We start from the raw sequence: 25,237 nt of genomic DNA, 5'->3' as shown, positions 1-25,237 counted from the left end.
GGGAGCATGGGAGGATTCGATGAGTTCTAGATATGGAAGAGGGGTGGGAGGGAAAGGGAAGGGGCAGGGGATTAGCAAGAATGGTGGAATGTGATAGACATCATTATCCAAAGTAGATGTATGAAGACACGAATTGGTGTCAACATACTTTATATACAACCAGAGATATGAAAAATTGTGCTGTATACATGTAATAAGAATTGTAATGCATTCTGCTGTCATTTATTTTTTAAAAATCAATTTAAAAAAACCCAGCATGACAAACAGCTACCCCAGAGCTCAAGATGGATTAGGTGTAATGATTTCATTTCACAGATGAAAAACTGAGGTTCACTGAGTAGCTTCTGTTGGATGTGCTATACCTTCTTCTCTGATATTCTGGCCATGCCTCTTAAAAACATTTGCTGGGAAAACCTTTAAAAGAAGTGGAAATTTACAGCAAAAGTGAGTTCTCCCATCTGTCCTCTGCTTGCCTTATCATTCTGGAATGTACTATGGAAATTATGGCTGAACTTTTATCTGATATAAAAGGATCTCCTTTAGATCTTGGTAAAAAGGAGAGTCTGGACAAAAGCCAGGTAGCGGGGGCGAGTTCTCATGGTACATCAAGTCCAACTAAGAATTTTCTTGCTAAGTTTTGGGAACATCATTGGAAAATGGACATTCTTACCACTGCAATTAAATATCTTGGATTTTTTTAAGATTATCAATTTAGAATCTAAAGATCACTGGCAAAAAAATTGCCATCATTCGAATATTGTCATTAATAAAACATTCACTGTTGATTATTCATAGTGTAGCAATAATTTATTTAACAAAACTAACTGAAAAACCACAGTCATTTTGGACAATAAAATTCCATCACCTTATTCATGAGCTAACTTGAAAATCCTCCTTCCTGTGTATTTCCTAAAACATTGGGATTCATAGTGAGAATGAAAACATTGCTGGTCAGTATGCCCAAGTACTCAAAATTTAAATGTGTAAAATCTGAGAGAAAATAAGTAATCCTGTCACAAAAAATCTTAACTATTCAAAGCATTATCTTTACAAATGGGAAAAGCATTTGCAGTATTTTATGTCTTGCTTAACTGGAATTTTTATTTAAAAACAAATGATACTTTTGGGGTATAAGCAGATAAAATTCCTTTCTTTCAGCAAGATTACCTTGTGGCTTTTTCCTGTCTTTATTTAACAGTTTTTATTATGTTCAATTTTTTTTCTTTTTTGTTATCACAAAAGTCCCTTTAAGTAGGTTTAAAAAAAGTTAAATTTGTTTTAATGTAGACTAATTTTCTCACTTCAGAATGTATCTGATTTATATATTTGTGTTATAATAAGTTTTTACTTTGTATATCTTGAATTTATATGAATGTATATAAATTTTACCATTTCAATTATTTTTAAGTTATTTTGTTTCACAGGGCTAAGTATGCCCTCATGGTTGTATGCTGAATTTTTGCAGAATTGAGACTCTATACTCATCAAATAAATCTCCATTTCTCCCTCTCCTTTATTTTAAAAAGAAATAAAAATGTTTTCTAATGGCAAGATTCCCTTGCTTTGTCTTTTTTCCTTTTTTTTTCTTATGAAGAAAACATGTTCTCATTAGAAATATCTTCATTTCATGAACAAGATGGGTTAATACAATTTGCTGTGAAGTTTCAGTCCCCCTGATGAGGCCCTGGGAAGGGCCTGCACTTGCTCTATTGTTCACAGAGAGAAAGCAGTTTTCGTCTTTTGGGTTCTGTATATTTTCTAAAGAAGAAAATATTATTCATTTTTTTCATCTGCATTATTTATAAAAGAGGCAGTAAGAGCATATCAATGGTCTTATTCGTCAAGATTTCATATTTTGTTTTAGAATAAAAAATTAGAAGCAACTGAAATATAATATTCCTTCTGAACAAGGAATTCTTTATTTGGGCTACATGGACAGGACCAAAAAGAGTGCTTCACATCCTGAAAGCATATGTAACTCTGTGCACATATGTGCCTAGTGTGTGTATCTGTGGGTAAGAGAATTCACAGATTTCATCAAGTACTGAAAGGAGTCTGTGATGCTCATAAATCACAAGAGTAAGGCTATTTTAGGTCACAAAACAAATCCTATAACAGATGTAACATAATGTGAACTCAATTTCAGGTCTCTTTGTGATCAGAACCTGTTAACTTTAACGAAACTATGGAAGATACATATGGTTTAGAAGGTCCCTTCAGATTCTGTTTGTACAAAGTTTCTGAGGACCTATAAAGTGATATGATTTGAGAGAACTGGAATAGTTGAAAGCAAGTTAGCACAGTCTCTTGCTACTTTCTAACATCCACCAGAATCCTCATCAAAGAAAAAAGAACAAGGCCCCAAAGCACAAAGCAATATATTATGAGTCAGCATAAAAGTGTTCAATTAACCACTAAAATTTGACATTCTTCTGATTTTTACATAAAACCAAATCCCAGGATTTTTGTTTTTGATAGAACTTCTAAGCTGACAATTCTGGTGAGAGTATTAATCGGGCCTGTTTTCTCCATCTGTTTAGCATAGCACTTGACCAATAGTGAGCTCTCAATAAATATTTTTTGAACTTAAGTGAATTAAATTGATTTAAACTGAATTAAAATAAGAACTGGCATATTAAGAGTTTGGGGAATAATTACTTAAAGGCATTTCTGAAGCGATCGAATGTCACACAGTCATGTCAACTTCTATGACAACAAAGTTTTTATAAATTAAAACCTGAGTCAATAATTCCTTTCCAAAACTTCTTTCATCTATGGGTGATGCAACAGAATGAAAAAAATAGTCAAGTTTTTTTGCAGAATTAAATAAAGGCTGCCCCTTAACAATGTACTTTTTTTTTCCCCTAGAAAAATAGTATCCTGGACTCTTGCTAAGGCAGACAACTTGATTGACAGTATAGGACCACCTTGGACTAGGTTCACAGAAATTCAAGGGCCACAGTTCAGGAAATGACACCTGATAATCATTTTATAATTAATAGAGATTCTTTAGATTTTGTAAACCAGTAAAACTTTTCACTCCAAAATTATCAGGGTTAGGTCTCATAGGACTGCCAACTTTTCATTTCCCTTCTCTCAAAAACCAACAAAACACAGGGGTTTCCATATACTACCATCATCATTTATTAAAGAAAAATCCTCTTAACACCAAAAAAGAAAAAAAAAGTAGTCCGATCATAATCTCAGAATAAAGAACTGTCTTATAAATGGAATAGGTTTTGCTTTGTGAAGAATTCACAATATTTTCTTTCAAATCTTATTTTTGTCCTGACCATTGAAAATGTTATCACAAACCAACACTGCTCTCTGGGCTGGCATTTGGGAACCACCAGTAAAATTAACCCAAGTTGGTCTGAGGTTTCTTTTTCCCCCCATCTCCTACCCACTCTCCACCCTTCCTCCTCTCTGCTCTTCTCAGGAAAAGCTAGTCTCTCTGCACCTTTTATTCAGGTTCTTTTGCCCTTTGGCTTCTCACTGGGTTCAGCCAAAGGCACACAGGCAGGAGAATGGAGGGTAAGAAGAGAGAAGGTGGGGCTATTTGTTCCACTGCTTGGGCACAACTGGCAGTGGCTGTAGTCTCCTCTTCCAGCTCTCCCTCTAGGTCCATCAGTGATGCTCCCATTCCCCCACCTTCCCTCTTCCCCAGCTTCTTCAGTTCAAAGTAAGGCAAAGGGCACCTGCAGTTCCAGAAGGTGCCCACCATCCTTTGTTGATGCCCTTAACAATACCCACACCTCATTTAATTCCTCACTTACTCAATTAGCATAGCCATCTGATTCATCACTAGAAAATACATTCTTTGTTGAGAGGTGAAAACGCTGAGACCCAGACAAATAAAGTAGCTGACCCAAAGTCACATGGTTACTTAGAATCAAGTCAGATCCAGAACATGGCCCTCCACACAACAAGCAGGGTGCTCCTTAGTGCTCACCGGCATCCTCCCATGGCCACCTCCTGCCCAGGCACACTGATGGACATTCTCTACAACCTCTAGTGATAGTTTGTTTTGTATTTTAACTTGAACACTCTATTGGGTGGCTATTAAGGTAACCCCAAACACAGAGGAGTGCTTTTTTTTTTAACTAGGAAAATTAAGTTTTTAAGTTTTTGCCTACATAGAAAGAGACTAGGAAACTATTTCAAAAGCTAAGCATGAAAGCATATGAGAGTGATGAAATTTCCCCCATGCAGTGAATTCTGATCATGAAAGATGAAAGGGGAGAGATGACATAAATCTGCCCAGCATAAGGGGCTGAGGCATGGGGGGCAGGTAGAGCAGATGATGATCAACTGGGAAAGACTTGAATCTTCACGAGAAATATAAGCGGGTTGCAGAAGGGTAAGGAAGTCTAGGCACATGGGTGTCTGTCAAGCAGGGGGAATGAGAAGTGCATAGCAATAATGAGCAGATGAGATATCAAACAGGAAAATTGTGTTGAAAGCACATTTTATCTAGCAGGCAGTTACTGCACCTCTGAGGAGGGACTGCTTCTGAGACCCTGGCATATTAGGGGCCTCAGATTGTTTGAGACATTTAGTTCTCTAAAACTGACCTCTTTTGAAATGTTCCTCTACAAAGGTGGACTTTGTTGTAATCATACTTTTATTTCACAATCTTGTTCTTAAATAATTGCACACGCACATATTTACTACATTTACTTTTCTCTTAATCACATACTTGACTGAATTTCCCAATGTTTTTTGGTCACTTGATGTCACACACTCGGTGTCCCTGTGGATATTCTGTTTTACAATAAGCTAGAAAGTTTAAATATCTAATTCTCTTTAAAGGAATTGGCATAATGGAATTATTAACATCTATTGAACACTTCATCTGTTGAAGTATTTTCCCACTTTACTTGATTGATTAACATTCAGTTGTTAGAACAACCCTATTATCTCCCAAGCTTGTGGCCATCTCCTCACCCTCTGCTGTGCTGCCTGGCCCCTGTCCCTGGCAAGCAGGACTTCCCTGGAGCTCTGATCCCTGTCAGTGTCCCAGGCTGGACACATGGAAAGTTTTGCACAATGAAGTCACTGTTTCAGCTTCTCAGCATGAAGGATGGTTCCTTCTGATGCAACCACCCTGCCTTGACTTTTGACCCTTCAATCAATCAACAATTATTTATTGGGCTCCTATAAAATGTTCTGCAAGGACCCATCTGGCCTCTGCACACAGGAGCTATTCTAGGTGTGGAAAATGCAGTTAGATCATGGAGACCTTGAACTGGTTCACCAGGATAGGAGGAAGAAGAAGGAAGTCACTTGAGGACAAAGAAATAAAGGCTTAAAAGCAAGGAAGGGAATAATGAGAAGTACTAGGATAGGTTTGAGAAAATGTAAATTTTCCTCTAACTTCTCAAGTGGGAAACCTTTTTTAGTCAAAAGGAAGACCACTCTTATAATTTCATATAAGATTTGTTCAGCTAGTAAGCTATAAACGCAAACACACATTCATTACAGTGTCTAGAGTCTTTAGTTTGTTAAATTTTTAATATTATTTAGAGTTAATTTCATCCTGTTAGTTACATGTATTTATATTATTGCACTGACACATAGAAAATTTTAAGACAAAAAATAGTAATTAAGTATTTGCTCCATTGTGTACATGTTACAAGTAGGTAACAACAGATCCCATCAATATGTACAACCATAATGCATCAATAAAAAAAAAAGGTGGGGAAAATAGGAATTCAAACTGGGAATTGTTAAGTTGCTCAATCCCCAAACTCTGATGTCTCCTGTATTTTCAGCATTTTTATGTCATGGAGGACTATTAATTAATATAATTCACTCATACATTGCTTTACCACTAAGAGAATGTTTATTTTTATCATTAAGACAAATTGCATCTACATATACCTGGAAGTAGCATTATATTAATGGTAGAAATCCTATCTGTCTATTCTTCTGCCACTTGTAGCCTCCAAAATGGGACCTAACTTTTTTGGGGGTCTTTGAAACCACACATCTAACTCTATGTTTTACTTATTTCTAAAGTTCTTCTTGATTTAATTTTGATATCTTGGCTTATTGGGGTTTCCTCCTATTGAAAAGTACTTATCCTTATATAAGAACTTTCTCTTAAGAAAGTGGGGGAGCAACACTGGATAGTCCTAAAAAGAAGGGAGGAGGGATAGCCTTAGAGCTGGCAGGGAGAGCTTGCATCTGGGGTGAAGGTGCAGAAGACAGGCTGTATTAAGAGTTTGCTTAGGTCTCTAACACATGACAATCTCCTAAATTTACCTATATAAGAAGTCCTATGTTAAAATTGTGGAACCAACCTTCAGTAGATGAATGAATAAAGAAACTGTATATATATACACAATGGAATATTACTTAGCATTAAAAGAGAATAAAATCATGGGATTTGCAAGTAAATGGATGGAATTGGAGCATATTATGCTAAGTGAAGTAAGCCAATCCCAAAAAAACAAATGCTGAATATTTTCTCTGATATGAGGATGCTGATCCATAATGTGGAGGGCAGGGAGCATGGGAGGAATGGAGGAACTTTAGATAGGGCAAAAGGAATGAAGGGGAAGGGAGGGAACATAGAGGTAGGAAAGATGGTGGAATGAGATGGACATCATTACCCTAAGTACATCTATGAAGACACAAATGGTATGACTCTACTTTGTATATAACTGGAGACATGAAAAATTGTGCTCTATATGTGTAGTATAAATTGAAATGCATTCTGCTGTCATGTATAACAAATTGGAATAAAAAAAGAGTCCTATGTTATTTAACAACAGTCTATTCAGTTAAACCTGTTTCATTTGGCTTTGCATTTACAATGTTTTTGTCTTACTGGAAATGGTTGTCTTTCTTGGCTGGGGAAATTTGGGGTGTTTGGAGAAATAGGCCTAGAAGTTTCTTGCTGGATTTTGTTCATACTGATTTTTAAAATTTCCTCTTGAGTTCAAACATCAGACAAATAGATTCTCCCTGGAAATAGCAGTCCAGATCAGTAATTCCCAATCTTTTGAAATGACTTAAACTTTTGACAATTTTCCCTTTCTGCATAAAATGTTTTATGGCATATACTTATCTCCAAGTAGATAATAAACCACACTTCATTTTAAGACTTGTTTCAGAGGAATTTTTAGACCCTGTCTTAAATTACTTGAATCATCCTGGAATAAAGAAGATCATTGGTTCACTTAATTCTTAGTGTCACCATTCCAGCCCAAAATGCTCATCCCATAAAGACAAACCTTTGGGGGTAATTATGCAGCTGTATATGACAGAGCTTGACTTAGGGGTCCATTGTTGGTCTCAGCAACTGTCTATGCCCCTCATCCCATGGAGTTCCATTTATTTCAGAGGGCAGTGTCAGAGACACAAGATTCAGCATACAACATGAACAACTATAGGAACTGTATGAATGCTTTATTTTTATAGCTGGTCCATGTACCACCAGATGGCTCTATTGTATCACCAGGAAATGCACACATGTGTAAAATCGGTAGTGTCATAAACCAAAGGGAAAAACAAAGCAACTGGGAGATCTTTAAAATAGGAGTACTATTCATTCTTTATGGGGTTAATCAGAGGCAGCTGTGCCAGCAGGAGCATTCACCAGGAAGGAGAACACACCCAGGAGGCTATGGGAAGGTCATAATGCTAAGGCGTATGAGGTTTTCCTTTCTAAGTTTTCATATTGCTCTGTAAATATTAATTGTCACATTAGCCAGAGAGTACTTAGAAATGCTCTCATATCAATGGAGCTTGTTACTACTTCCATACCAATTTTACATACTTGGCCTGCAGCTTAGTAAAAGTAACTTTGGAATAATTTTGAGAGGCAAGGTGTACACATCTGCTGATTTGAGTTGTATTAATCATGCTCTGAGGAAGAATGATAAGATTCTAAAATGTGGCGTCTTTGCTTTAATAAATTGTGATAAGAAGGTGAAGATCAGAGGGAACAAGGGCTTCTCTGAGTTTCAATGATTCTTTACCTCTGACAGGTGAAAATGAAACACACAGGTATTTTGGTGACATCTCCCATTAGGAATATGAAAATTTGACCCCAATCTCTTGAAGTTAGAACAAAAGTTGTGGATTAGTTAAATTCCAACATGAGTCATCTTATTCTAACTTGCTAAAACTGTTAGTTTTAGCAAGTTAGAATAAAAATTATTATGTAATTTTTATTCTGCCTTCAGTCTGTAAATTGATGTACAAGACTATTGTTTTTATAAGGTTTTGCCGTTTTAGCACTTTGTTAAGGGGAAGATCTGTGTGAGTTTATTAAGCCTATCCTTAGTCCATAAAACAGTTCAAGGTGTGCTCAGGAACTACTCCTGTCAAAAGTAATATTCAATTATTGTTTTAAAGAGAGAGTCGCTGGACACTGGACAGATGGCGTTGACCTTGGCCCAACTTGAGACCTTGGAACTTCGCCTAAAGGAAGCAGAAGAAAAGACTAAAACCTTATCGGAACAGGTAATACCTGTTGGGGGAACTGGAAATATATGTTCCTCAGTGTGCAGTATAGCAGTGTAAATTGAACACATTTTAACTGCTGTCCCATTGACCCCCTCTCACGCACACACACAAGCACATGCACAGAGTTTCATTCAGTACTTATTTTGACCTTTTACTTTTCAGCCTTTAACACTTTTTCACACTTATATCTTATTTGATTTTTATTCATTACAGGCCATGAGTTGATCAGGACTTCCTTAAGCATGTGGTTTTCTTGAATAAGCAAGGCCTATTTGCATTATAAACAGATTGAGTCCCAAAATGAAATAAAACCTATGGAAGCCACACAGAATAATTTTCTTGAATTATGTAAAGAAAGCTTACTTGGAAAAGAGCTTTTCAAATATTGACTTTCCTCTAGAGTTTTTGAAATCCACAGACGCAATACAGGTCATAAGTGGAGCCTGGCCTGTGCAGGTGACGTGGACACTCTGTAGGTGGGTGCTTTCATGTGTGACAGGTCCTTGATTTCAGATTTGGTATCAAAAGAGCTCCCACCAGGGACCGGACTGTTTCCCAATAAGATTACACTTTGCAAGCAGTACAGAGCAACATGTACTACTGTTGTTGATGGCTTTTCCCCACAATAGGGTCTTGGCCCCTGGGAGCAAATCTCCCTGAAACTGGGTCACTCCTGTGGGCATGGGGGCCAATGCTCATTCTCAGTTCCAGTCAGTGGAAGATCAAGGACAGAAGAGACCTTGAAATGTTAGAAATACATATTAATTTCTCGTGAATTGATACATTTGGGTGAGACTATTTTAGAAATTTGAAAAAAAAATTATGTTTTTTTTAAGAAACAAAGGTATTATATTTGTACACTAAAATCTTACTGTATCAGAATTTCATAAAAATGTTTTTTTCCAGAAATTTGGGGAAAGAGGCACTTATGAGAAAAAAATGTATAATTAATATGTAATATAGTAATTATGTGTCAATACACAAATTTTCTCCATTTTTTTCCAACTTACAAAAAAGTTATATCCCTTACTTTGGCTTTTGTTTAATATTTACTGTGCAAGTGGCTCACCAGGGGACTTGGGGTTTCCTCTAAAACAAATAAAAGCAAACCTCAAACTGTGGCAAAATTATGAATTATAAAGAAAATAATGATGAATCATGAGGTACCATTTCAAAGCACTTCCCCTCCAAAAACAAAACAAAAAAAAAAAAACCTAAGAATTTCAGAGCCTGCAAATCAGGAAGAATTTTAGCTTACTAAAAGAGATTATTCCTGCCCTAAGATATATGTTGATTTTATATTTGATTTGTCATTTAAATAAGTAAAACTCAATTTACTTATAAAAGAACACTTGTACTTTGTTCATTAAAAATATTTTTATTAACTAAAAATAGCCCCTAATAGTTAAGATTCTTCACTGGATGATCTCTTTATGTAACAACAAATAATTAGATATATTCATTTTTTTCAGTGTTTAGCAGATTAAATATATAAAACTGGATTTCACTCAGCTTCTTTGTTTCTACCATAAGTGAGGAGTTGGTTAGGTGTTTGAGGAAGAAAGACAAAAGCCAAAGCTTCTCTATCCAAGTAGCTCACAGACAACAGAATGATTGGAGGAGATGGAGAGTAACATGAGCTGCTTTTATGACTCCAAGATGAACTGTGCAATAGCATTAAGTTGTGGGGTCCATGTATGTTAATGTCCTAAAGCATGGTTCTTGAAGTTGTCAGATTTGCATAGCCAAGTAAATTTAATTGAAATTTGGCAATGGTTTGAGAAAAAGGAGAGTATGATGTGAAATGGTACATTACAGCATTTTCAATATTACATTTTTAATTAAGTTGAACATTTTATTAGATTTGGCTATTTCAAAACAGGTCAATTAAATCAGACACTGTTCTCCAAGGATTTAATCCTGAGAATTTTTTGCTCTCTGCAGTATTTTAGACTTGTCTTATCCTTGAAAAGATAAAAACTAATAGCAGCCCCCATGTGCCCGATTTTAAAACTTTTTTTTTTTTTAATTAGGTGAGAGAAGGATAGGGACAGGGACAGGGGTGCAACTGACCTTTCTCAAGGATGTTCTTCAGGATATTTCAGAATGGAACAGAATGGGCATCTGTCTCAATCAAACATTTTGTCCACTGGGTGCCACTGTGTTCCTACTAGGCTGTGCGACTCAGCAATTGCACAAAGAGAGATTATCTTTACCATTAAAGACAAAGATTACCGTGTGTGTGTGTGTGTGTGTGTGTGTGTGTGTGTGTGTGTGTGTGTGTTGAAGGAATAATTTCACCTACTTTATATGTTAAGGCTCTTTTAAGTGTCACGTATTTAAGATTTGTTATAAGGATGTTGGGACTGCTAGCTGGCTTTCACTGTTAGTCCATGAGACTGAGTGCTGGGCAGATGGGCTGGCTTGGTGGGCTGGAAGGGATTTTTGAAGAGCAGAATAAATAACAAGAACAAAGGTTTATGTGGGAACAAAGGAGTGGTAGCTCGCAGTATTATCAGCCAGTGGATCTTACCTTTGAGGAAAGAGTAAATTTCATTAATGGCCAATCTCTACCTCCTGGCTTTGCCTCTCAGAGAAGAATTAGAATTAACTCAGAATAGAAGGTAGAGACACCTGGGTGTTGTCCACATTAAACATCAATCAGTCCTGGGCCTCAGTTTGCAAGGTCTCTCTTGGCTCATGTTTTAGTGAGTTTTCACTGCTGTGACTAAAAGATCCAACCAGAACAAATTGTAGAGGATGAAAAGTTTGTTTAAGTGTTCATGGTTTTAGAGGTCTCAATCCATAGACAGCAGGCTCCATTCATTCCTCAGGGCTCGAGGTAAGGACATCATGGTGAAAGAGTGGCATGGCAGAAGGAAGCAGCTCATATGATAGTCAGAAAACAGAAAGAGAGGTCTCCACTTACCAGATACAAATATATACCCCCAAAGCCAAGCCCTCAATATCCACATCTTCCATCCACACCCTGCCAGCCTTCAGTTACTTTGTTGGGCTTTACTCTAGTTAATTATTCTTTATTTCTCTGCAGTCATGTCATTATTGTCAAAATAAAAAAAATATGAGATCAGAACATTTTGGAATTAAGATTTATAATCTGAGCTAGTCAAAGCTAAACCCCCAAATAAAACTAGTGACAGGGTATTCCTATGTCTTCACTCAGTGGCTTATAAGACCAGTTAGGTGATATGCAAAGAAAATTACTCTCCCTTTCTCTTTTCCTGCCTCAGGTTCTCCCCTGTCTTAAATAACAACAGACACAACAGAGAATGGAGTGAGGGGAGTGTCTAACTCACATCATACAGGAATGCATCCCTAGAAATGGAGCCCTATAACACATTAGAAATGGTGGATAGTGAGGGGAGGAATTAACATTTATTAAGCATCTACAGTGTTCCAGGCACTGTGTTTCATTTGATCCACACAATAACCCTATGGAAGGTTCTATTAGGTCACATAGTTAGTATGGTGAACCTGATATAGGTACCCGAGTATTTTTAAAATTCAAAGCCCCAATTATTAAGAGTATGTGGTCATAGGCCATAGAGACGCAAGAAGTTTCCTACACTGTAACACTGGACAGGAAGAATTTCCCTTGGTTTCCAGACTGGAATGTGGAGGCCTTGTTAGGCAGTTTGTGTACCCCCAGATCCCCCCCCCACACACATTCCCAGATTTCCTGATACAGAGGATCTGGGGTACAGATGAAGAATTTGTATTTCTAACAAGATCCCATTTAATTTAAGCACCAGAGCTAACGCTTTGGGCAGAGGATCCTTGTCACCTTTGTTTTGTGCTTCATAGCTCAAAGGAGTGATATAATAAGTGAGCATTAGGTTTAGGGTCATAAAACAGACAACTCAAATAAAATTGACCTAAAGAGGTAGGTGTTGAATTTCCACTCTTATAAAGTCAGTCTGGACACAGACTGTTAAAGGAATGAGCATTATCCAAAATAAACCAACAAAACTAACAGAATAGGAGTGGTGATTTCTCAACCCTCGAAGGCCAGGGCTCTGCTTCTTTTGTGTTCACAAACAGGGCTTCCGTCCATCCTCAAGGTCCAGATGAGTCTGCAGCTATAGGCTTCTTATTTACATTTCAGGCAGCATGGGGAAGAAGAGGTAAGGCAAGAAAGACCCAGAGGGGCAACTGCAGCCCTTTTCAAAAGGTTTTCTGGAAACCTTGATTCTTATATACTACTGAACCCTTTTATTTGTAAATAAGAATCCCTTATCCTTATATAAGAGAGGGTTGCCTTTCTTATCCCACCCTGTGACCATGCTATTGTACATAGTGCTTTGTCCTGGTAAACTTGATGTTTTGGATGTAGATATCCAGTTTTCTCAGAATCACTTGTTGATGAAAGAATTCTTTCATGATCCTGACACTGTTGACAGAATGAATGAATGAATAAATAAATAGATAGATAAATAAATAAGTTTGTCATAGATGCATTGATTTATCCCTGAACTCTTAATTCCATTCCACTGGTCTTACTGTGATGTTGGCAGGTACTGTTGATTGGTAGCCTCAGTCATCAGGTTGGTGCCTAAGAAGAGGCTTGGACACTACATACAAAAGAGAAAAATATGGGGTGTATTTGTTTTAGCATCTCAAACTGAGGCAAATGAAATGAGGTCTTCTTCATTTGGTTTCTCAGTTCTCCAGTCCCTGAAACAATGACAATGCCCTGTAAAGATCCATTAGAAACTGGATGCCCTTTGAATATAGAAAAGATGTAGGAAGTATGATACACACACACACACACACACACACACATAGAGTTCTAGTGTCTATATATATATATATATATATATATATATATATATATATATATACACACACACACACACACACACACACACACACACTCTGACTGGTTCCTCCACATGCAGCTCCCCTACAGACTCATTCTGGCTTATTGCATGAACCCAGTGGCTGTTCATAGTCAAGACCAAGCCACATTTAGCTAGGGGTTTTTGTTAGTTTTGTTGGTCTATTTTGGATAGTGCTCATTCCTTTAACAAGAATTCATTAAGGACAATGCTGAATCTTAAATTCCACTGAGAAGACTAGTTATGGAGAATAACCATTGAGTTTGGCTTTTAGAAAATGGTGATTGGAGGTGTGTGTGTGTGTGTGTGTGTGTGTGTGTGTGTGTGTGTGTTATTCCTATGGTTTTTCAAATTAAGCAAGGAAAGCCAAGGCCAAGCTATTGCCCCAAGTTAGCTCCAGGTTCTTGGGACAAGGTTTTGTCTTCAATATGAGGTTTTTAAAGAAGTTGAGGCTTTTCTCCTTAGAATTGCTTTGGACCTAATGTAACAAGAGAATGCTATAAGCAAAGAAATAAAGCCCAAGTAGCAGCTGGTAGGATGGAAGGAAACAGATCACAGTAATGGAAAAGGGAGGTTTCTGACAGCTTACTTTCTCCTGGGAGTTATAAATAAAATAAAGTTATAATGCCTGAGCCAGAAACAAACAAAAGGCTCCCCCATGCCCCCCAAAACAAACAAACAAAAAACTATATATTGATTCTGATAACCAAGAAATTATTAATCATTTCAAATAATGAGGATAAAGTCTCAATATTTTCCTTTGAGGACATTTTAGTGTTGGCTGTATTTTTTCTTTAATTTTAAGAATAGGAGAAATGTGTACTGAGTGGCAAAAAAAAAATGATTAGATGCATTCTGAGATTGCCCCAAAAATGTTCTGGTTCCTCTTTATTGTTCAAACGCAACAGTGGCTCCCTTGATGTCAGTTTGTTTGAAGTAAGTAATGTGCCCTTGGTAGGAGTATTCATTTCTGCAGACGCTCTGAAATTATGCTTGATATGCCAATCTGAAATCATGAGGTTTTGTGAATGAGTTTTTGTTTTCTCATCTAGTCTGAACTCTACTTTAATGCCATAAAATCACAAGCATACTGTTTGACCTGGAATGGAATTCCTTGTCACCATGAAACTTAGTTATCAGGAACTTCATTAAAGAATTTTGTTAGAGTTCTAATTGATTTTAAAGCAGGAGTTCCCTCTTTAATTAAAAAACCAACAACTTCCTATCTTAGCAGATGTTAATTCCACCCCACCCCCATTACTGGGGTTGTTGGGCTTAAATTGGAGAATTAAAGGGAAAAAATACAAGCTGCTGAAATGATGTGTTGATTCAGAGTTAGGCACAGTGACAAATCAGCTTCTGTTGTTACTGTTGTCACAGGCTGGATGTGTGGACTGCTGGCCTGTTACATAACTAAAGGCTTCCTTTTGCTTGTAAATGTCAAGATCAAACAGAGGTCAGTTTAAATAGCTGACCCGGTGCTAATTAATGTGATTTTCCAATATAAGAAAAATCAAAAGGCCTTGTCCCCTAAGAGTCATGGCTCTGCTGATATAAGCAGTTGTCTTTGTATGCATTTTCTTCATAAGGTTTTCTCTGAGATGGTGAACTCACTTTGACTTTTCATAGTGTTTAAAAGTAAAATAGAAAGTTGGTATCTTTGCCCATTTTGAGTTGCTGTAACAAAATACTTGAGGGTAAGGACTTCATAAAGAAAAGTGGTTTCTTGGGGCTGGGGTTGTGGCTTAGTGGTAAAGTGCTTGCCTGGCACGTGTGAGGCACTGGGTTCGATCCTCAGCACCACATAAAAAAATAAACAATAAAGTATTGTGTCCATCTACATCTAAAAATATATTTTTTTAAAAAGTAGTTTCTTTAGCTCACAGTTTGGGAGGTTCAAGAGCATGGTAACAGCATCTGCTTGACCTTGGTGAGAGCCTCATGGTAGGTGGGACCACAAAGACAAGAGTGTATAGGAGAGTAACAAGTGGCATGTGCAGAACAGGTATTCTGGGAAGGTTCTCAACTCATTTATAGCAAGCCATTTCAAAGAGAACTACCCACTCCTACACAACCTGACCCACTCCTGCAATGCAATATTACTCCATTCCTGAGAGAGGGGTGAGGACAGTCCTAAGTACATTCTGTTAGGCTCCACCCCTCAAAGTTTTCCCACCTCAACACCGTGACACTGGGGATCAAACTTCCAGCACACAAACAAACAGCAGCAGTTAGGTATATGCTCATATTCAATTATTCATTTATTCTTTCTGTAAATATTTATTGAACCTGTATTTTGAGCGAGGCATTCTGCTACTCCCCTGTATTTAACTCATGTAATTCTCCAGTTCTGGAAAACTGTGTTTGCCATTTTGCAAATGACGAAAGTTCCCCTGTGGACTTGCAGTCCTCTTGTCTGCTCCTTTTCTGCACCCTGGCTTTAGAGCACACAATCTGCTGAGGATGACCAAGTCTTCCTTGTTAGTCCAGGTCTTCCTGCTGCCCCTGGACCTGATGATATAACTGCCCCCTGAGCAGTCCCACCTTGGTTCTTCCAGTCAACTCAAGCTGTCCTCCAGAATTCAACTCGTCAACTTCCTGCCCCAAACCTCTCTCTTCTCTCATATCCCCTAGACCAGTAAGAGGTCATGAGTTACCTTATGGCTAAAATCAGAAACCCATGCTGCTTTGATTCTTTGCCCTTCCTCTCCCCACATCCAACCAGCTGCTGAGTACTACGATGAAGGATGCCTCCCAGAAAGTTCTCAAATTCGTGGATTCTTTTGTTGGTTTTCTTTTCTGTCTTCATCATCATCACCCTTATTCAGGCCACCATTTCCAGAAGCTACTTCTCACTTGACCCTCATTAGGACTTCTCAGCAGTTAAGCCCGGGTGAGGATTTTATAGTACATACTCCATGTTTCTTCACAGCTTAAAATTCTAACTTAGCCCCCATTTACTGTCAAGGTCAAACCTGTGCTCCTTAACAGATCTTATGCCATTTTTATTGACCACCTGTTTATATCTCTATCTCTGTCTCACACCTCACCCTGTCTCACACATTTTCAGTCCTTGAATATGCTACTTTTATTAAAAAATAAACAAAGGCATTGTTCCTTGGAGTTGAATTTTAAGTAGTATATTTTTCCCTCTGCTTCTGCCCAGAATCTCTGCTCTGCTCCTACCATCTCCTCTCACCCACGTTCTCGTTATTAAAAAAAAAAAAAAAAACAACAAGAAACTCCTCCTTTTCAGATCTTCAGTTAGATAACACTGTCCCCCAAATGCTTTTATTCCTCCTTCAATTAGGCTTACATGTCCTTCCTAGGTGCCCTCAGTAACTTTATCCCACTTCCCATTCTCCACCAATTAAAATTGTGTGCATCTCTTAGTATACCATGCACCTCATGGAGGAAACTCAGATACCAATACCCCTGAGGTCCCAAATCAAGTTAGAGTTCATCCACTTTTCTCTGATGTCAAAACCTATGTCCTTTCCATTGTTGCACTTGGAGTCGACCTGTTGGCAATGAGGAGCTATGGGAAGGTTTGAAGGAAACCAACTGATGCAGATTTGTGTGCAAGAGAGAAAACTCTGAGGATACTGAGAAGAACATGTTTGAGAGATCAAAGCCAGGCATTTAAATGTGTGGGCTCTTGCAAAAATCTGGTTCAGAAATGGGAAGGGCCTAAATCAATGTTAGAAGAAGAGATAAGAAATACTTAAGAGTTGGATTTGGTGATTAAGTGTAAGGGCTGAGGGGAAAGTAGAATTCGAGATTGATCCTAAGTTTCAGGGGACTACGTGATCTATGATCATCCCAACTATCTAATATTTGAGTCATTGGATTTTAAAGATGATTAATTTCCTAAGGGAGACTCCATGTAGGCTCAATCTACCACTTAGTTATGGAGTCTCCATGCAAGTTTTATCATTTGGATTTCTTTATTTAGGTCTTCTGAATCCTGTAGTCCGGGGCTATTACTCAGATCCTGTTGTGAGAGTGCTGTATCATTAACATAGACCAAACATTTGTATCTTTCCACAATGTTAGAATTTATTGAATAACAATAAATTCATAGACTACATCATTTTCTTCAGTGGCCATTCACTGAATACTTTTGGGTCACCTGGTAGTCATAAGCCAGGCAATCATAGGTTCTTTTATTCCAATCTTAATTTCTAATATTTGTAACACTTATCACACTTTACACAAACATGTTTACATGTATATGCAGATGACAGAAAGGCTAGGAAAGGGTTAAGGCAGCCACAGGGGTTCAGGAGGCTGAACTGAGAGCAAAGGCAGAATAAAGAGTCACTGTAGGTGATAAGATTAGGAAGCAGCCAAAAACCTCACTGAGGGGCAGAGCCCTTAAAGCTCAGGAGCTTATTCTAGGCCAAGGTCCTGATGGTGGCAGTTTCAGGGTGTCAGTTTGGAGTGTCAGCATGAGATGTCATCTTGGATTGACTTGCGTGGTTGTCATGGGCAGGAGAAACTGCACTCTGCTAAAGCCAAGAATAGAGATTTAGAGGTTCATCTCTGTGGCAATCTTCCTGGGCAAGGCTTCTGATAAGTGACTTGGTGTTGGGGTCAGGGTGCTACTTTGTCCAGTCTCAGAGTGCTCCTCCTCTTGTGAGCCTCCAGGGAGGGAATTCCATCACTGGGTGGTTGATATGTTCAATAAGCTCACGAGGCTGGTTTTTCCCACATGAGTTTGATACACCCATGCATCCATGTGATTCTGATTAATCTGATAAGTTCTTGGGTGGTTTTTCTTATGAGCACAATTAATTTATTAGTTTATTCCTTAAGGTTGCACCAGGCAGATGGTAGTTGTTTATTTGTACAAACAAGGTGTGGAATCATTCCACCTCAGCACTTAAATGAAATAGCTCATGGCAAACACCTGCTTTACAAAATGAAGTAACTCAGGTTTAGGCACAGCCTGAAAACTGCTGTTCATGGAGTAACTCTCCAGCACACAGTCTGCTCTCCACAGATCCTTAAACCCATTTTTCAAATAGGTTTTTCTTCTAGCCATTTTTCAGTCCTGGGAACTTCAGGGAGAAAGATTTGGATGACCCTGTGTTTTGTGAATAAGATCTTATTTATTAGCCCCAGAAACAGTTTAATGTTTAAATTTGGAGTTAGACAAATGCATTTCTCTCCAGGCTACTAAAGTGGATGCTTAGTGACAAACAAATGTTTGCAAAACAGATCTTGGGATCCCTGGAGGCTGTGAGCTTTAAAGTAAAAACTCTAAATAGTAGTATCCACAAGTTATTGACATTTTTTCATTATTTGTTATTTTTAGATATACATGACAGTAGAGTGGTTACTGACACTTTGAAATCTCATTCTAATCTCGAGAAAAGACTGATGCTTTTCAGATTCTATATGACACTTGGAATACAGAAGCAGATATGAGAATCCAGCTCCCCTCTATTGAGTCAGAGGATGCATTTTGCAAAATGTAAATCAAGAGCACTTTTCTGATTTTTTTTTGTTTTGTTTTAGAAGGGAGTGTTTTTTATTAAAATGTGCTTTTATGTTAACATATATGAGTTTATTGTTTTTAAGTGGATTAATAGAAGTACTTTTTAAATTTCTAAGTTTTGATTTCTAATATAGTAAATGACACTAGATATAGCCAACATAAATGAAAACTCTTGGAGTCCTCAACAATTAAGAATATAAAAATGTCCTGAGAATGAAAAGTCTACAAGCTATTGATCCAGTGACTGTACATGTGATTTAAGGACAAAGCTCTTTGGAAACATGAACCATGACGGAAACCATCATCACATAAAATGAGCAGTAATTTAAAATGTTTGATTAATAAAACCAAATAACAAGTGCTAAACAGGACCCTTAAGGAACCCGTGAGGAACCCCCACAGTTGCTGGGATACCTGGACAGTTGGTCACTGTATCATTGAGCAGAAAACATCCCTCAGTGAGTGAGGGATAATTAATAAAATGACAATGTTCCTAATTCCTATCCACATGAAAGAGAATTGCCCACACTGAATTGGCAGACTCTCCTGTCATCCTGGTCTCCTCCCCCTAGTACCTGTTGCCAGAGGCTGTTTTGTCCTTCCTTGTCATTGAACTTTCCTCCCTACATCCTGTCACAACCCCAGCCCATTCACATATGCCCTGTGTTGACACTGCTTTTCCTGATTCTGATGGTATTGTTTTTTTTTTTAAAGGGGGATTTTAATTTTTTTAATTTTTTAATTTTTTATTTTTTTATTATTAGTTGTTCAAAACATTACATAGTTCTTGAAATATCATATTTCATACATTTGATTCAAGTGGGTTATGAACTCCCATTTTTACCCCGTATACATATTTCAGAATCACATCGGTTACACATCCACGTTTTTTACATATTGGCATACTATTGTCTGTTGTATTCTGCTGCCTTTCCTATCCTCTACTATCCCCCCTCCCCTCTCCTCCCCTCCCATCTTCTCTCTCTACCCCATCTACTGTAATTCATTTCTCTCCCTTGTTTTTTTTCCCTTTCCCCTCACTTCCTCTTATATGTAATTTTGTATAACAATGAGGGTCTCCTTCCAGTTCCATGCAATTTGCTTTATAGTGATGCATAGTAGTTGGGTCCATCTTAACAAACTCAATCACTCATGGAAATCGATTTCAGTTCATGATCCCCTTTTCCTTCCCCCTCTACCCTCTCAGCCCCCTCCCCTCTCCCCCATTCTCCTTCCTCTACTCTATTTGGCTTCCTTTCACTGGCCTATTAATTTACATTTGATGGGTTCTTTATGTTATCCTCTCCTTCCCTCCTCCTTTCCTCTATTTTATTCTAGCTTCCTCCTATGAGAGAAAACATTTACCATTTGAGTTTCTCAGTTTGGCTTACTTCACTTAGCATGATATTCTAAATTCACAGCACATTGGGCAGAGTTACGCCTCTCTCAGAAGTGCAAAAGGGAAGTGAAAACAGAGGCTGACCTCTGGCTGTGCCTGCTATGGCTGCCAGTCTTGGTTTCAGTGGACCGGTTTCTATCTACTTAGGCAAGGAAAAATACCTCTGGGGAGTGTTCCTTAACCTGGTAAACACTAGAGAGGCATTTGTTGAAAACACCTGATTACTCAGAGTGCAATATGCAGATGCACATGATAAAAACTCCAGAGAGAATTTGCAGTAATTTATAAACCAATCTTTATTTCTTCCTCTCTAAAAACTTGGTCAATAGTAATAATAGCAACAACAACAAAAAACTTACTTGTCTGACCAATGGAGAGTATGGATCTAGTCTGGATTTTGACTTCAGATCCTGGGACTTCTGTGGATTCCGTGCTGTCCTTGTCCTACTTCACTAGTTGGGATGTCTGCTTCTTGATCCCTCACTATCTGTGTTTGTGCTTTTGAGATATATATATATATATATATATATATATATATATATGCACAGACTCTAAAATTTCACCTCTTTGGCTACCCTTAAAAAGTTCCTCCAAATGGCTTCCCTTGGAAACACAATGAGCTGCATCATCCTGAGCTTTGGAGTGTGTGGGGTCCTCCCCACCCACCTTTTCATATTTGATTCCTCCATGCTTATCTTGAATGTTCTGTGTTTTCTTTGGAACCCCACTGCCATGAACACACTCTAAAAGAACCAATACATGGAATTTTAATACTGTTCTGATGGGAACAACTACTACCTGTTAAAATCCATTTGGAAAGGCTTGGGAGACTGAGGTAGGAGGATCAAGAGTTCAAAACCAGCCTCAGCCAAAGTGAGGTGCTAAGCCACTCAGTGAAAGCCTGTCGTCTCTAAACAAAATGCAAAAGAGGCTGGGGATGTGGCTCAGTGGTTGAGTGTCCCTGAGTGCAATCCCCTGAACCTACCCCCCCCCCAAAAAAAATCCATCTGAAAATAGTTGCCTTCCTCATGAGAAGGTTGCAGGGAACTCCGTGTTTTCTAATTTCAGGGGATTGTTTTTCAGAAGTTTCCTAATACTTGATGTCAAAAACCTAAACCCATCAAATAGGTTTAAAGGGCTTTGCAGAAAAAGGAAGATGAATGAGAGAAACTCATAGACAACTGAAAGCATGTCTCCCAGGCTGAAAAGTGAGGTGCCAACTCTGTGAATCTCACCAGCAAGGGAAGCCTGGTGCCCTGTCCCATGAAATTGCTCTCCAAGCCCAGAGAGACTGGCTACATTCTAGGAATGGGTCCTAGGCCCTAGCAGTGAAACCACACAGTGAGCACACCTGCAGGATCTATGCCTGGGGAAAATGGGTTTCTGAGGGATGACCAGGTAAGAACCAAGAGCCTCCCCCAGGGCCCTGAGGATATGCAAGTCTTCCAGATGGATGAATGACATGAGGATGGGGTATCCTCAAGAATGATTGCCTCGTGATGGGGGCTTTGAGTTGAAATAAATAGGATTTACAGAAAATGTTAAATGTGGTATTTCTTGCACACTCAAATTTCCATATTGAGAGCAATCCCCATTGTACATGGCAACAGTAGTTCTGCTTCTTTTTAATTACTTTACATCCAATATCAAGCTGACTTTAATTTTTCAAAACCTGACATGATCGCTTTTCGACTTTTATATCCCAGCATTGACCTTTCCCTCCAAGTCAGTGATTAATTGCTTCACCTTTTCCCACGTCTCAGTACTTTTATCTATTCATAAGGCTGAGGGAACTTTTTTTGGAGATTAAAGGAATCTTAGGAATCTCTAGGCCTTGACCTCTTATTTCATATTTCAGTTATTGATTGACCTTTGGGTAAATATTTCTATTTTCACTCAGAGCTTAGAGTTCCTTTATTATTCAGGGTTTGCCCCCCAAATAATTTGGAGGTGTTATGGGTTGACTTGTATCCTGGTAGAATTTTTATGTTGATGTTCTAACTTCCAGTAGCTGAGAGCATGACTTTGGAAATAGGGTCATTTTATACATATTAGTTAAGATGAGGCCATACCAGAGTAGAGTGGGCTCCTAATCCAAGATAACTGTTGCCTTATAAAGAGTGGGAATTTGGACACAGAGAAAACCCCATGTGAAGATGAAGGCAGAGACCAAGGGTTGCCTTAACAAGCCAAGGAACGCCAAAGACTAGCACAAACCACCTGAAGCTAGAGGAAAATCCCTGATTACCATTTCCTCACAACCCTCAGGAGGAACCAGAGCTGCTGACACCTTGACCTCACTTGTAGCCTCCAAACCTGTGAGACATGGATTCTTGTTGTTTACACCACCCAGTGTGTGGTAGTCTTTTATAGAAGCTGTAACAGCCTATTTCAGGGTAAGGATGCTTCTCAATTATGGGCCTTTGGAGGTCTATTTTAAGATGTACATGAACACAGAGTGGATGGAAATAAACTGTTAAAAGCAGAAATATTAATAAATGTCAAAGTCTGTTTTGTATAGATGGGGGTAGGATGAGGAATTTTTTGTTTGTTTTAACTGTAAAATTGAAATGAAACCAAACAAGTTTTGTGAGCTAACTGCACCTTCAGACCTAGAGGTTCCTGTCCATTCTGCAGGTAACATAAGTAATTTTAAAAATGTTTGCCTCTGTTATTTATTGCCAGGGAGTTTTATAATTTGTGGTGCTAGTTCAAATCAGCTTGCAAAGCATTTAGCACAAGGGAAGCCTTTCTTTTTTGAAGTAAGTTCTTCTTTTTTCTGTAGGATGAGCTCTGCATGGTTTGGCAAGACTATTTCTGTGTGTGTGTGTGTGTGTGTGTGTATGTGTTTTTTTAGTGACACTGGAAATTTATTCTACACACATATATATGCAGCAGTATTACTTGCTGCATATATATGTGTGTAGGTTGTAGAGCAGAAAATCTAAAAGGACAGATAATGAGAGGAGACAAGTGTGGAAAAACACATTACATAATGGGGTGGTTCATAATTGTAGTCTGAATGACCATGGAAAGAAAAGTTTTAAGTATCACTGTGGCTTAAACATTTGGATAGGTAGTGCCATTTGAGAAAAGGAAATCTGGGAAAGGAATAAGTTATGGGGAGTTAATTTGGAACACATTAATTCTGAGAGTGTGGTATGCATTCAAATGACAATATTAAGTAGGTTGTTAGATAAAACAACATATGTAAATATCCTACACAGTTCTATACATATAAAAGATATAGGCTGTATATATATATGTATATCCTATAGAGAGATATATAGGATATATATATATATATATCTGATATTTATATACCATACCATGTGTATGTGTGTGTGTGCGTGTGTGTATATATTTATATATATCCCATAGGGATAGGGATATCTATCTATCTATCCTTTCTCTTTACACACACACACACACACACACACACGCGCGCGCACACACACACACATACACACACATGCATATGCATAAGGATGTAATTTTTCTGAATATCCATAAGATATGCTGCAATTGGCTCATTTTTGTGTCTACCTTATCTGGAGAACACCTCCTGTCTGACTCTAATCTTGTAATAACTCTGTGGCCACGCATCACAGTATTCCTGGCCAGAAAGAGTGACCATAGAACAAGTGGATTGGATGGTAGAGTGCAGAAGTTACAGAAGAAAAAGTTTTGTTGGAGGAAGAGGTGATGGAAGGGATTTAAAGCCTAGGGAAAGGACTGGCCATTGATAATCGGAAGAATATCTTTTCCATTTGTTCAACAGGGATACTTTCCTCTTCAAGCAACAGAAAATCAATTAAATTAATGTAATAGGGTCAGCTGTCATCTCACAAAACAATAAACTTCGAGGAGGGAAGTTTCAGAGTTAGTTAATTCAGTGGTTCAACAATGTCACCATTTGGGATTGATGAAATGTGATCCATCCTTTGCTCTACCATTCTCAATATGTCAGCTGGGTCATATTTGTAAGATTTGCAACAATTTCAAGCATTTTATGCAGTGAAGATACCATCCTGATGAAAAGACATGTGCTTCCCCCTTTATGTCTTTTCAAAAATCTGGTAAAATCCTTCTTGAGCCTCAGGAGTCTCTACTTCACTGTATGCCCATTCCTAAAGCAATCTCTTAAGCCTGGGAATGAGACAAACATGGCATGTCAGTTCGATCATGATTCAAGCCCTAGGGCTGGACTAGGCCAGGCTCCTTTCAGCACATGGCTGTTAGCAAATGCAAGTTGGGTTTCTGTTAGCAAAGAATAAACAGAAAAACAACTACTGGAAACAGGTACCTGCTGTAGCAAGGGTTGTATACATTTCTCTAGTGTATTATCCTTTAGTGAATTATCCCTTTGGCATAAGGGATGGAGATAGAATATTGAAGAGGAAGAAAATGTGAAGATATATTGAGGAGGAGTCAAGAGAAATAGTCATCTCAGAGAAGAAAAAAGTCAATGTACTAGGAGAAAAAGGCAATGGTGTTTAGATTTCAGGGCAAAATTAAGTACATGAATTTAAGATGAAACCAGTCAATCCATTTTTGTGATTTTTCCCCCTAATAGCACTCACTGAGTGGATACACTGCTAATAATTTTCTGTACCTGAAAGCTGATTTATTTTATTTAATCTTTATTTTTTAATGGAGATAAAAGTCACAGTAATTCAATTAGCCATTTAAAAAATATATAGTCCAGTGACATGAATTCCCAGTTTTGTGTAACTACCAAACACTCTCAAGTTTCAACATTTTTCATCAATCCCAAATACTTTATACCTATTAAGTAATCATTCCCATGTCCCTTTCCTTAAATTCTCAGGTTAACCTCCAGTCTTCTCCCTTCTTCTGCAGATTTTCCTATTGTGGATATTTCATGCAAAAGAAATCATATAACATATGTCCTTTTATGTGACTTTTTTCACTTAATATATTTTTGAGGTTCACTTAAATTATAACAAGTATCAGTTATTCATTTCCTTTTTATGT

At 38.0% G+C, this 25,237-nt stretch overlaps 1 protein-coding gene across 1 annotated transcript in view; it reads left to right on the top strand.

Moving 5' to 3' along the window:
• Nucleotides 1–503: 503 nt before the first annotated feature.
• The window catches only part of LOC144254161 (coiled-coil domain-containing protein 192-like), a 195,212-nt gene continuing 170,478 nt past the window's right edge, over nucleotides 504–25,237 (top strand). The window contains exons 1-2 of the mRNA XM_077797111.1: nucleotides 504–578; nucleotides 8,368–8,475. Coding sequence (XP_077653237.1) covers nucleotides 504–578; nucleotides 8,368–8,475 — 183 coding nt within the window. The remainder of the gene's footprint in view (nucleotides 579–8,367; nucleotides 8,476–25,237) is intronic.

The sequence above is a fragment of the Urocitellus parryii genome, chromosome 1 (assembly GCF_045843805.1).
Source record: "Urocitellus parryii isolate mUroPar1 chromosome 1, mUroPar1.hap1, whole genome shotgun sequence".
Lineage (NCBI taxonomy): Eukaryota > Metazoa > Chordata > Mammalia > Rodentia > Sciuridae > Urocitellus > Urocitellus parryii.
The sequence above is the reverse complement of the archived record's forward strand: the minus strand, read 5'-3'. Positions and strand labels throughout refer to the sequence as shown.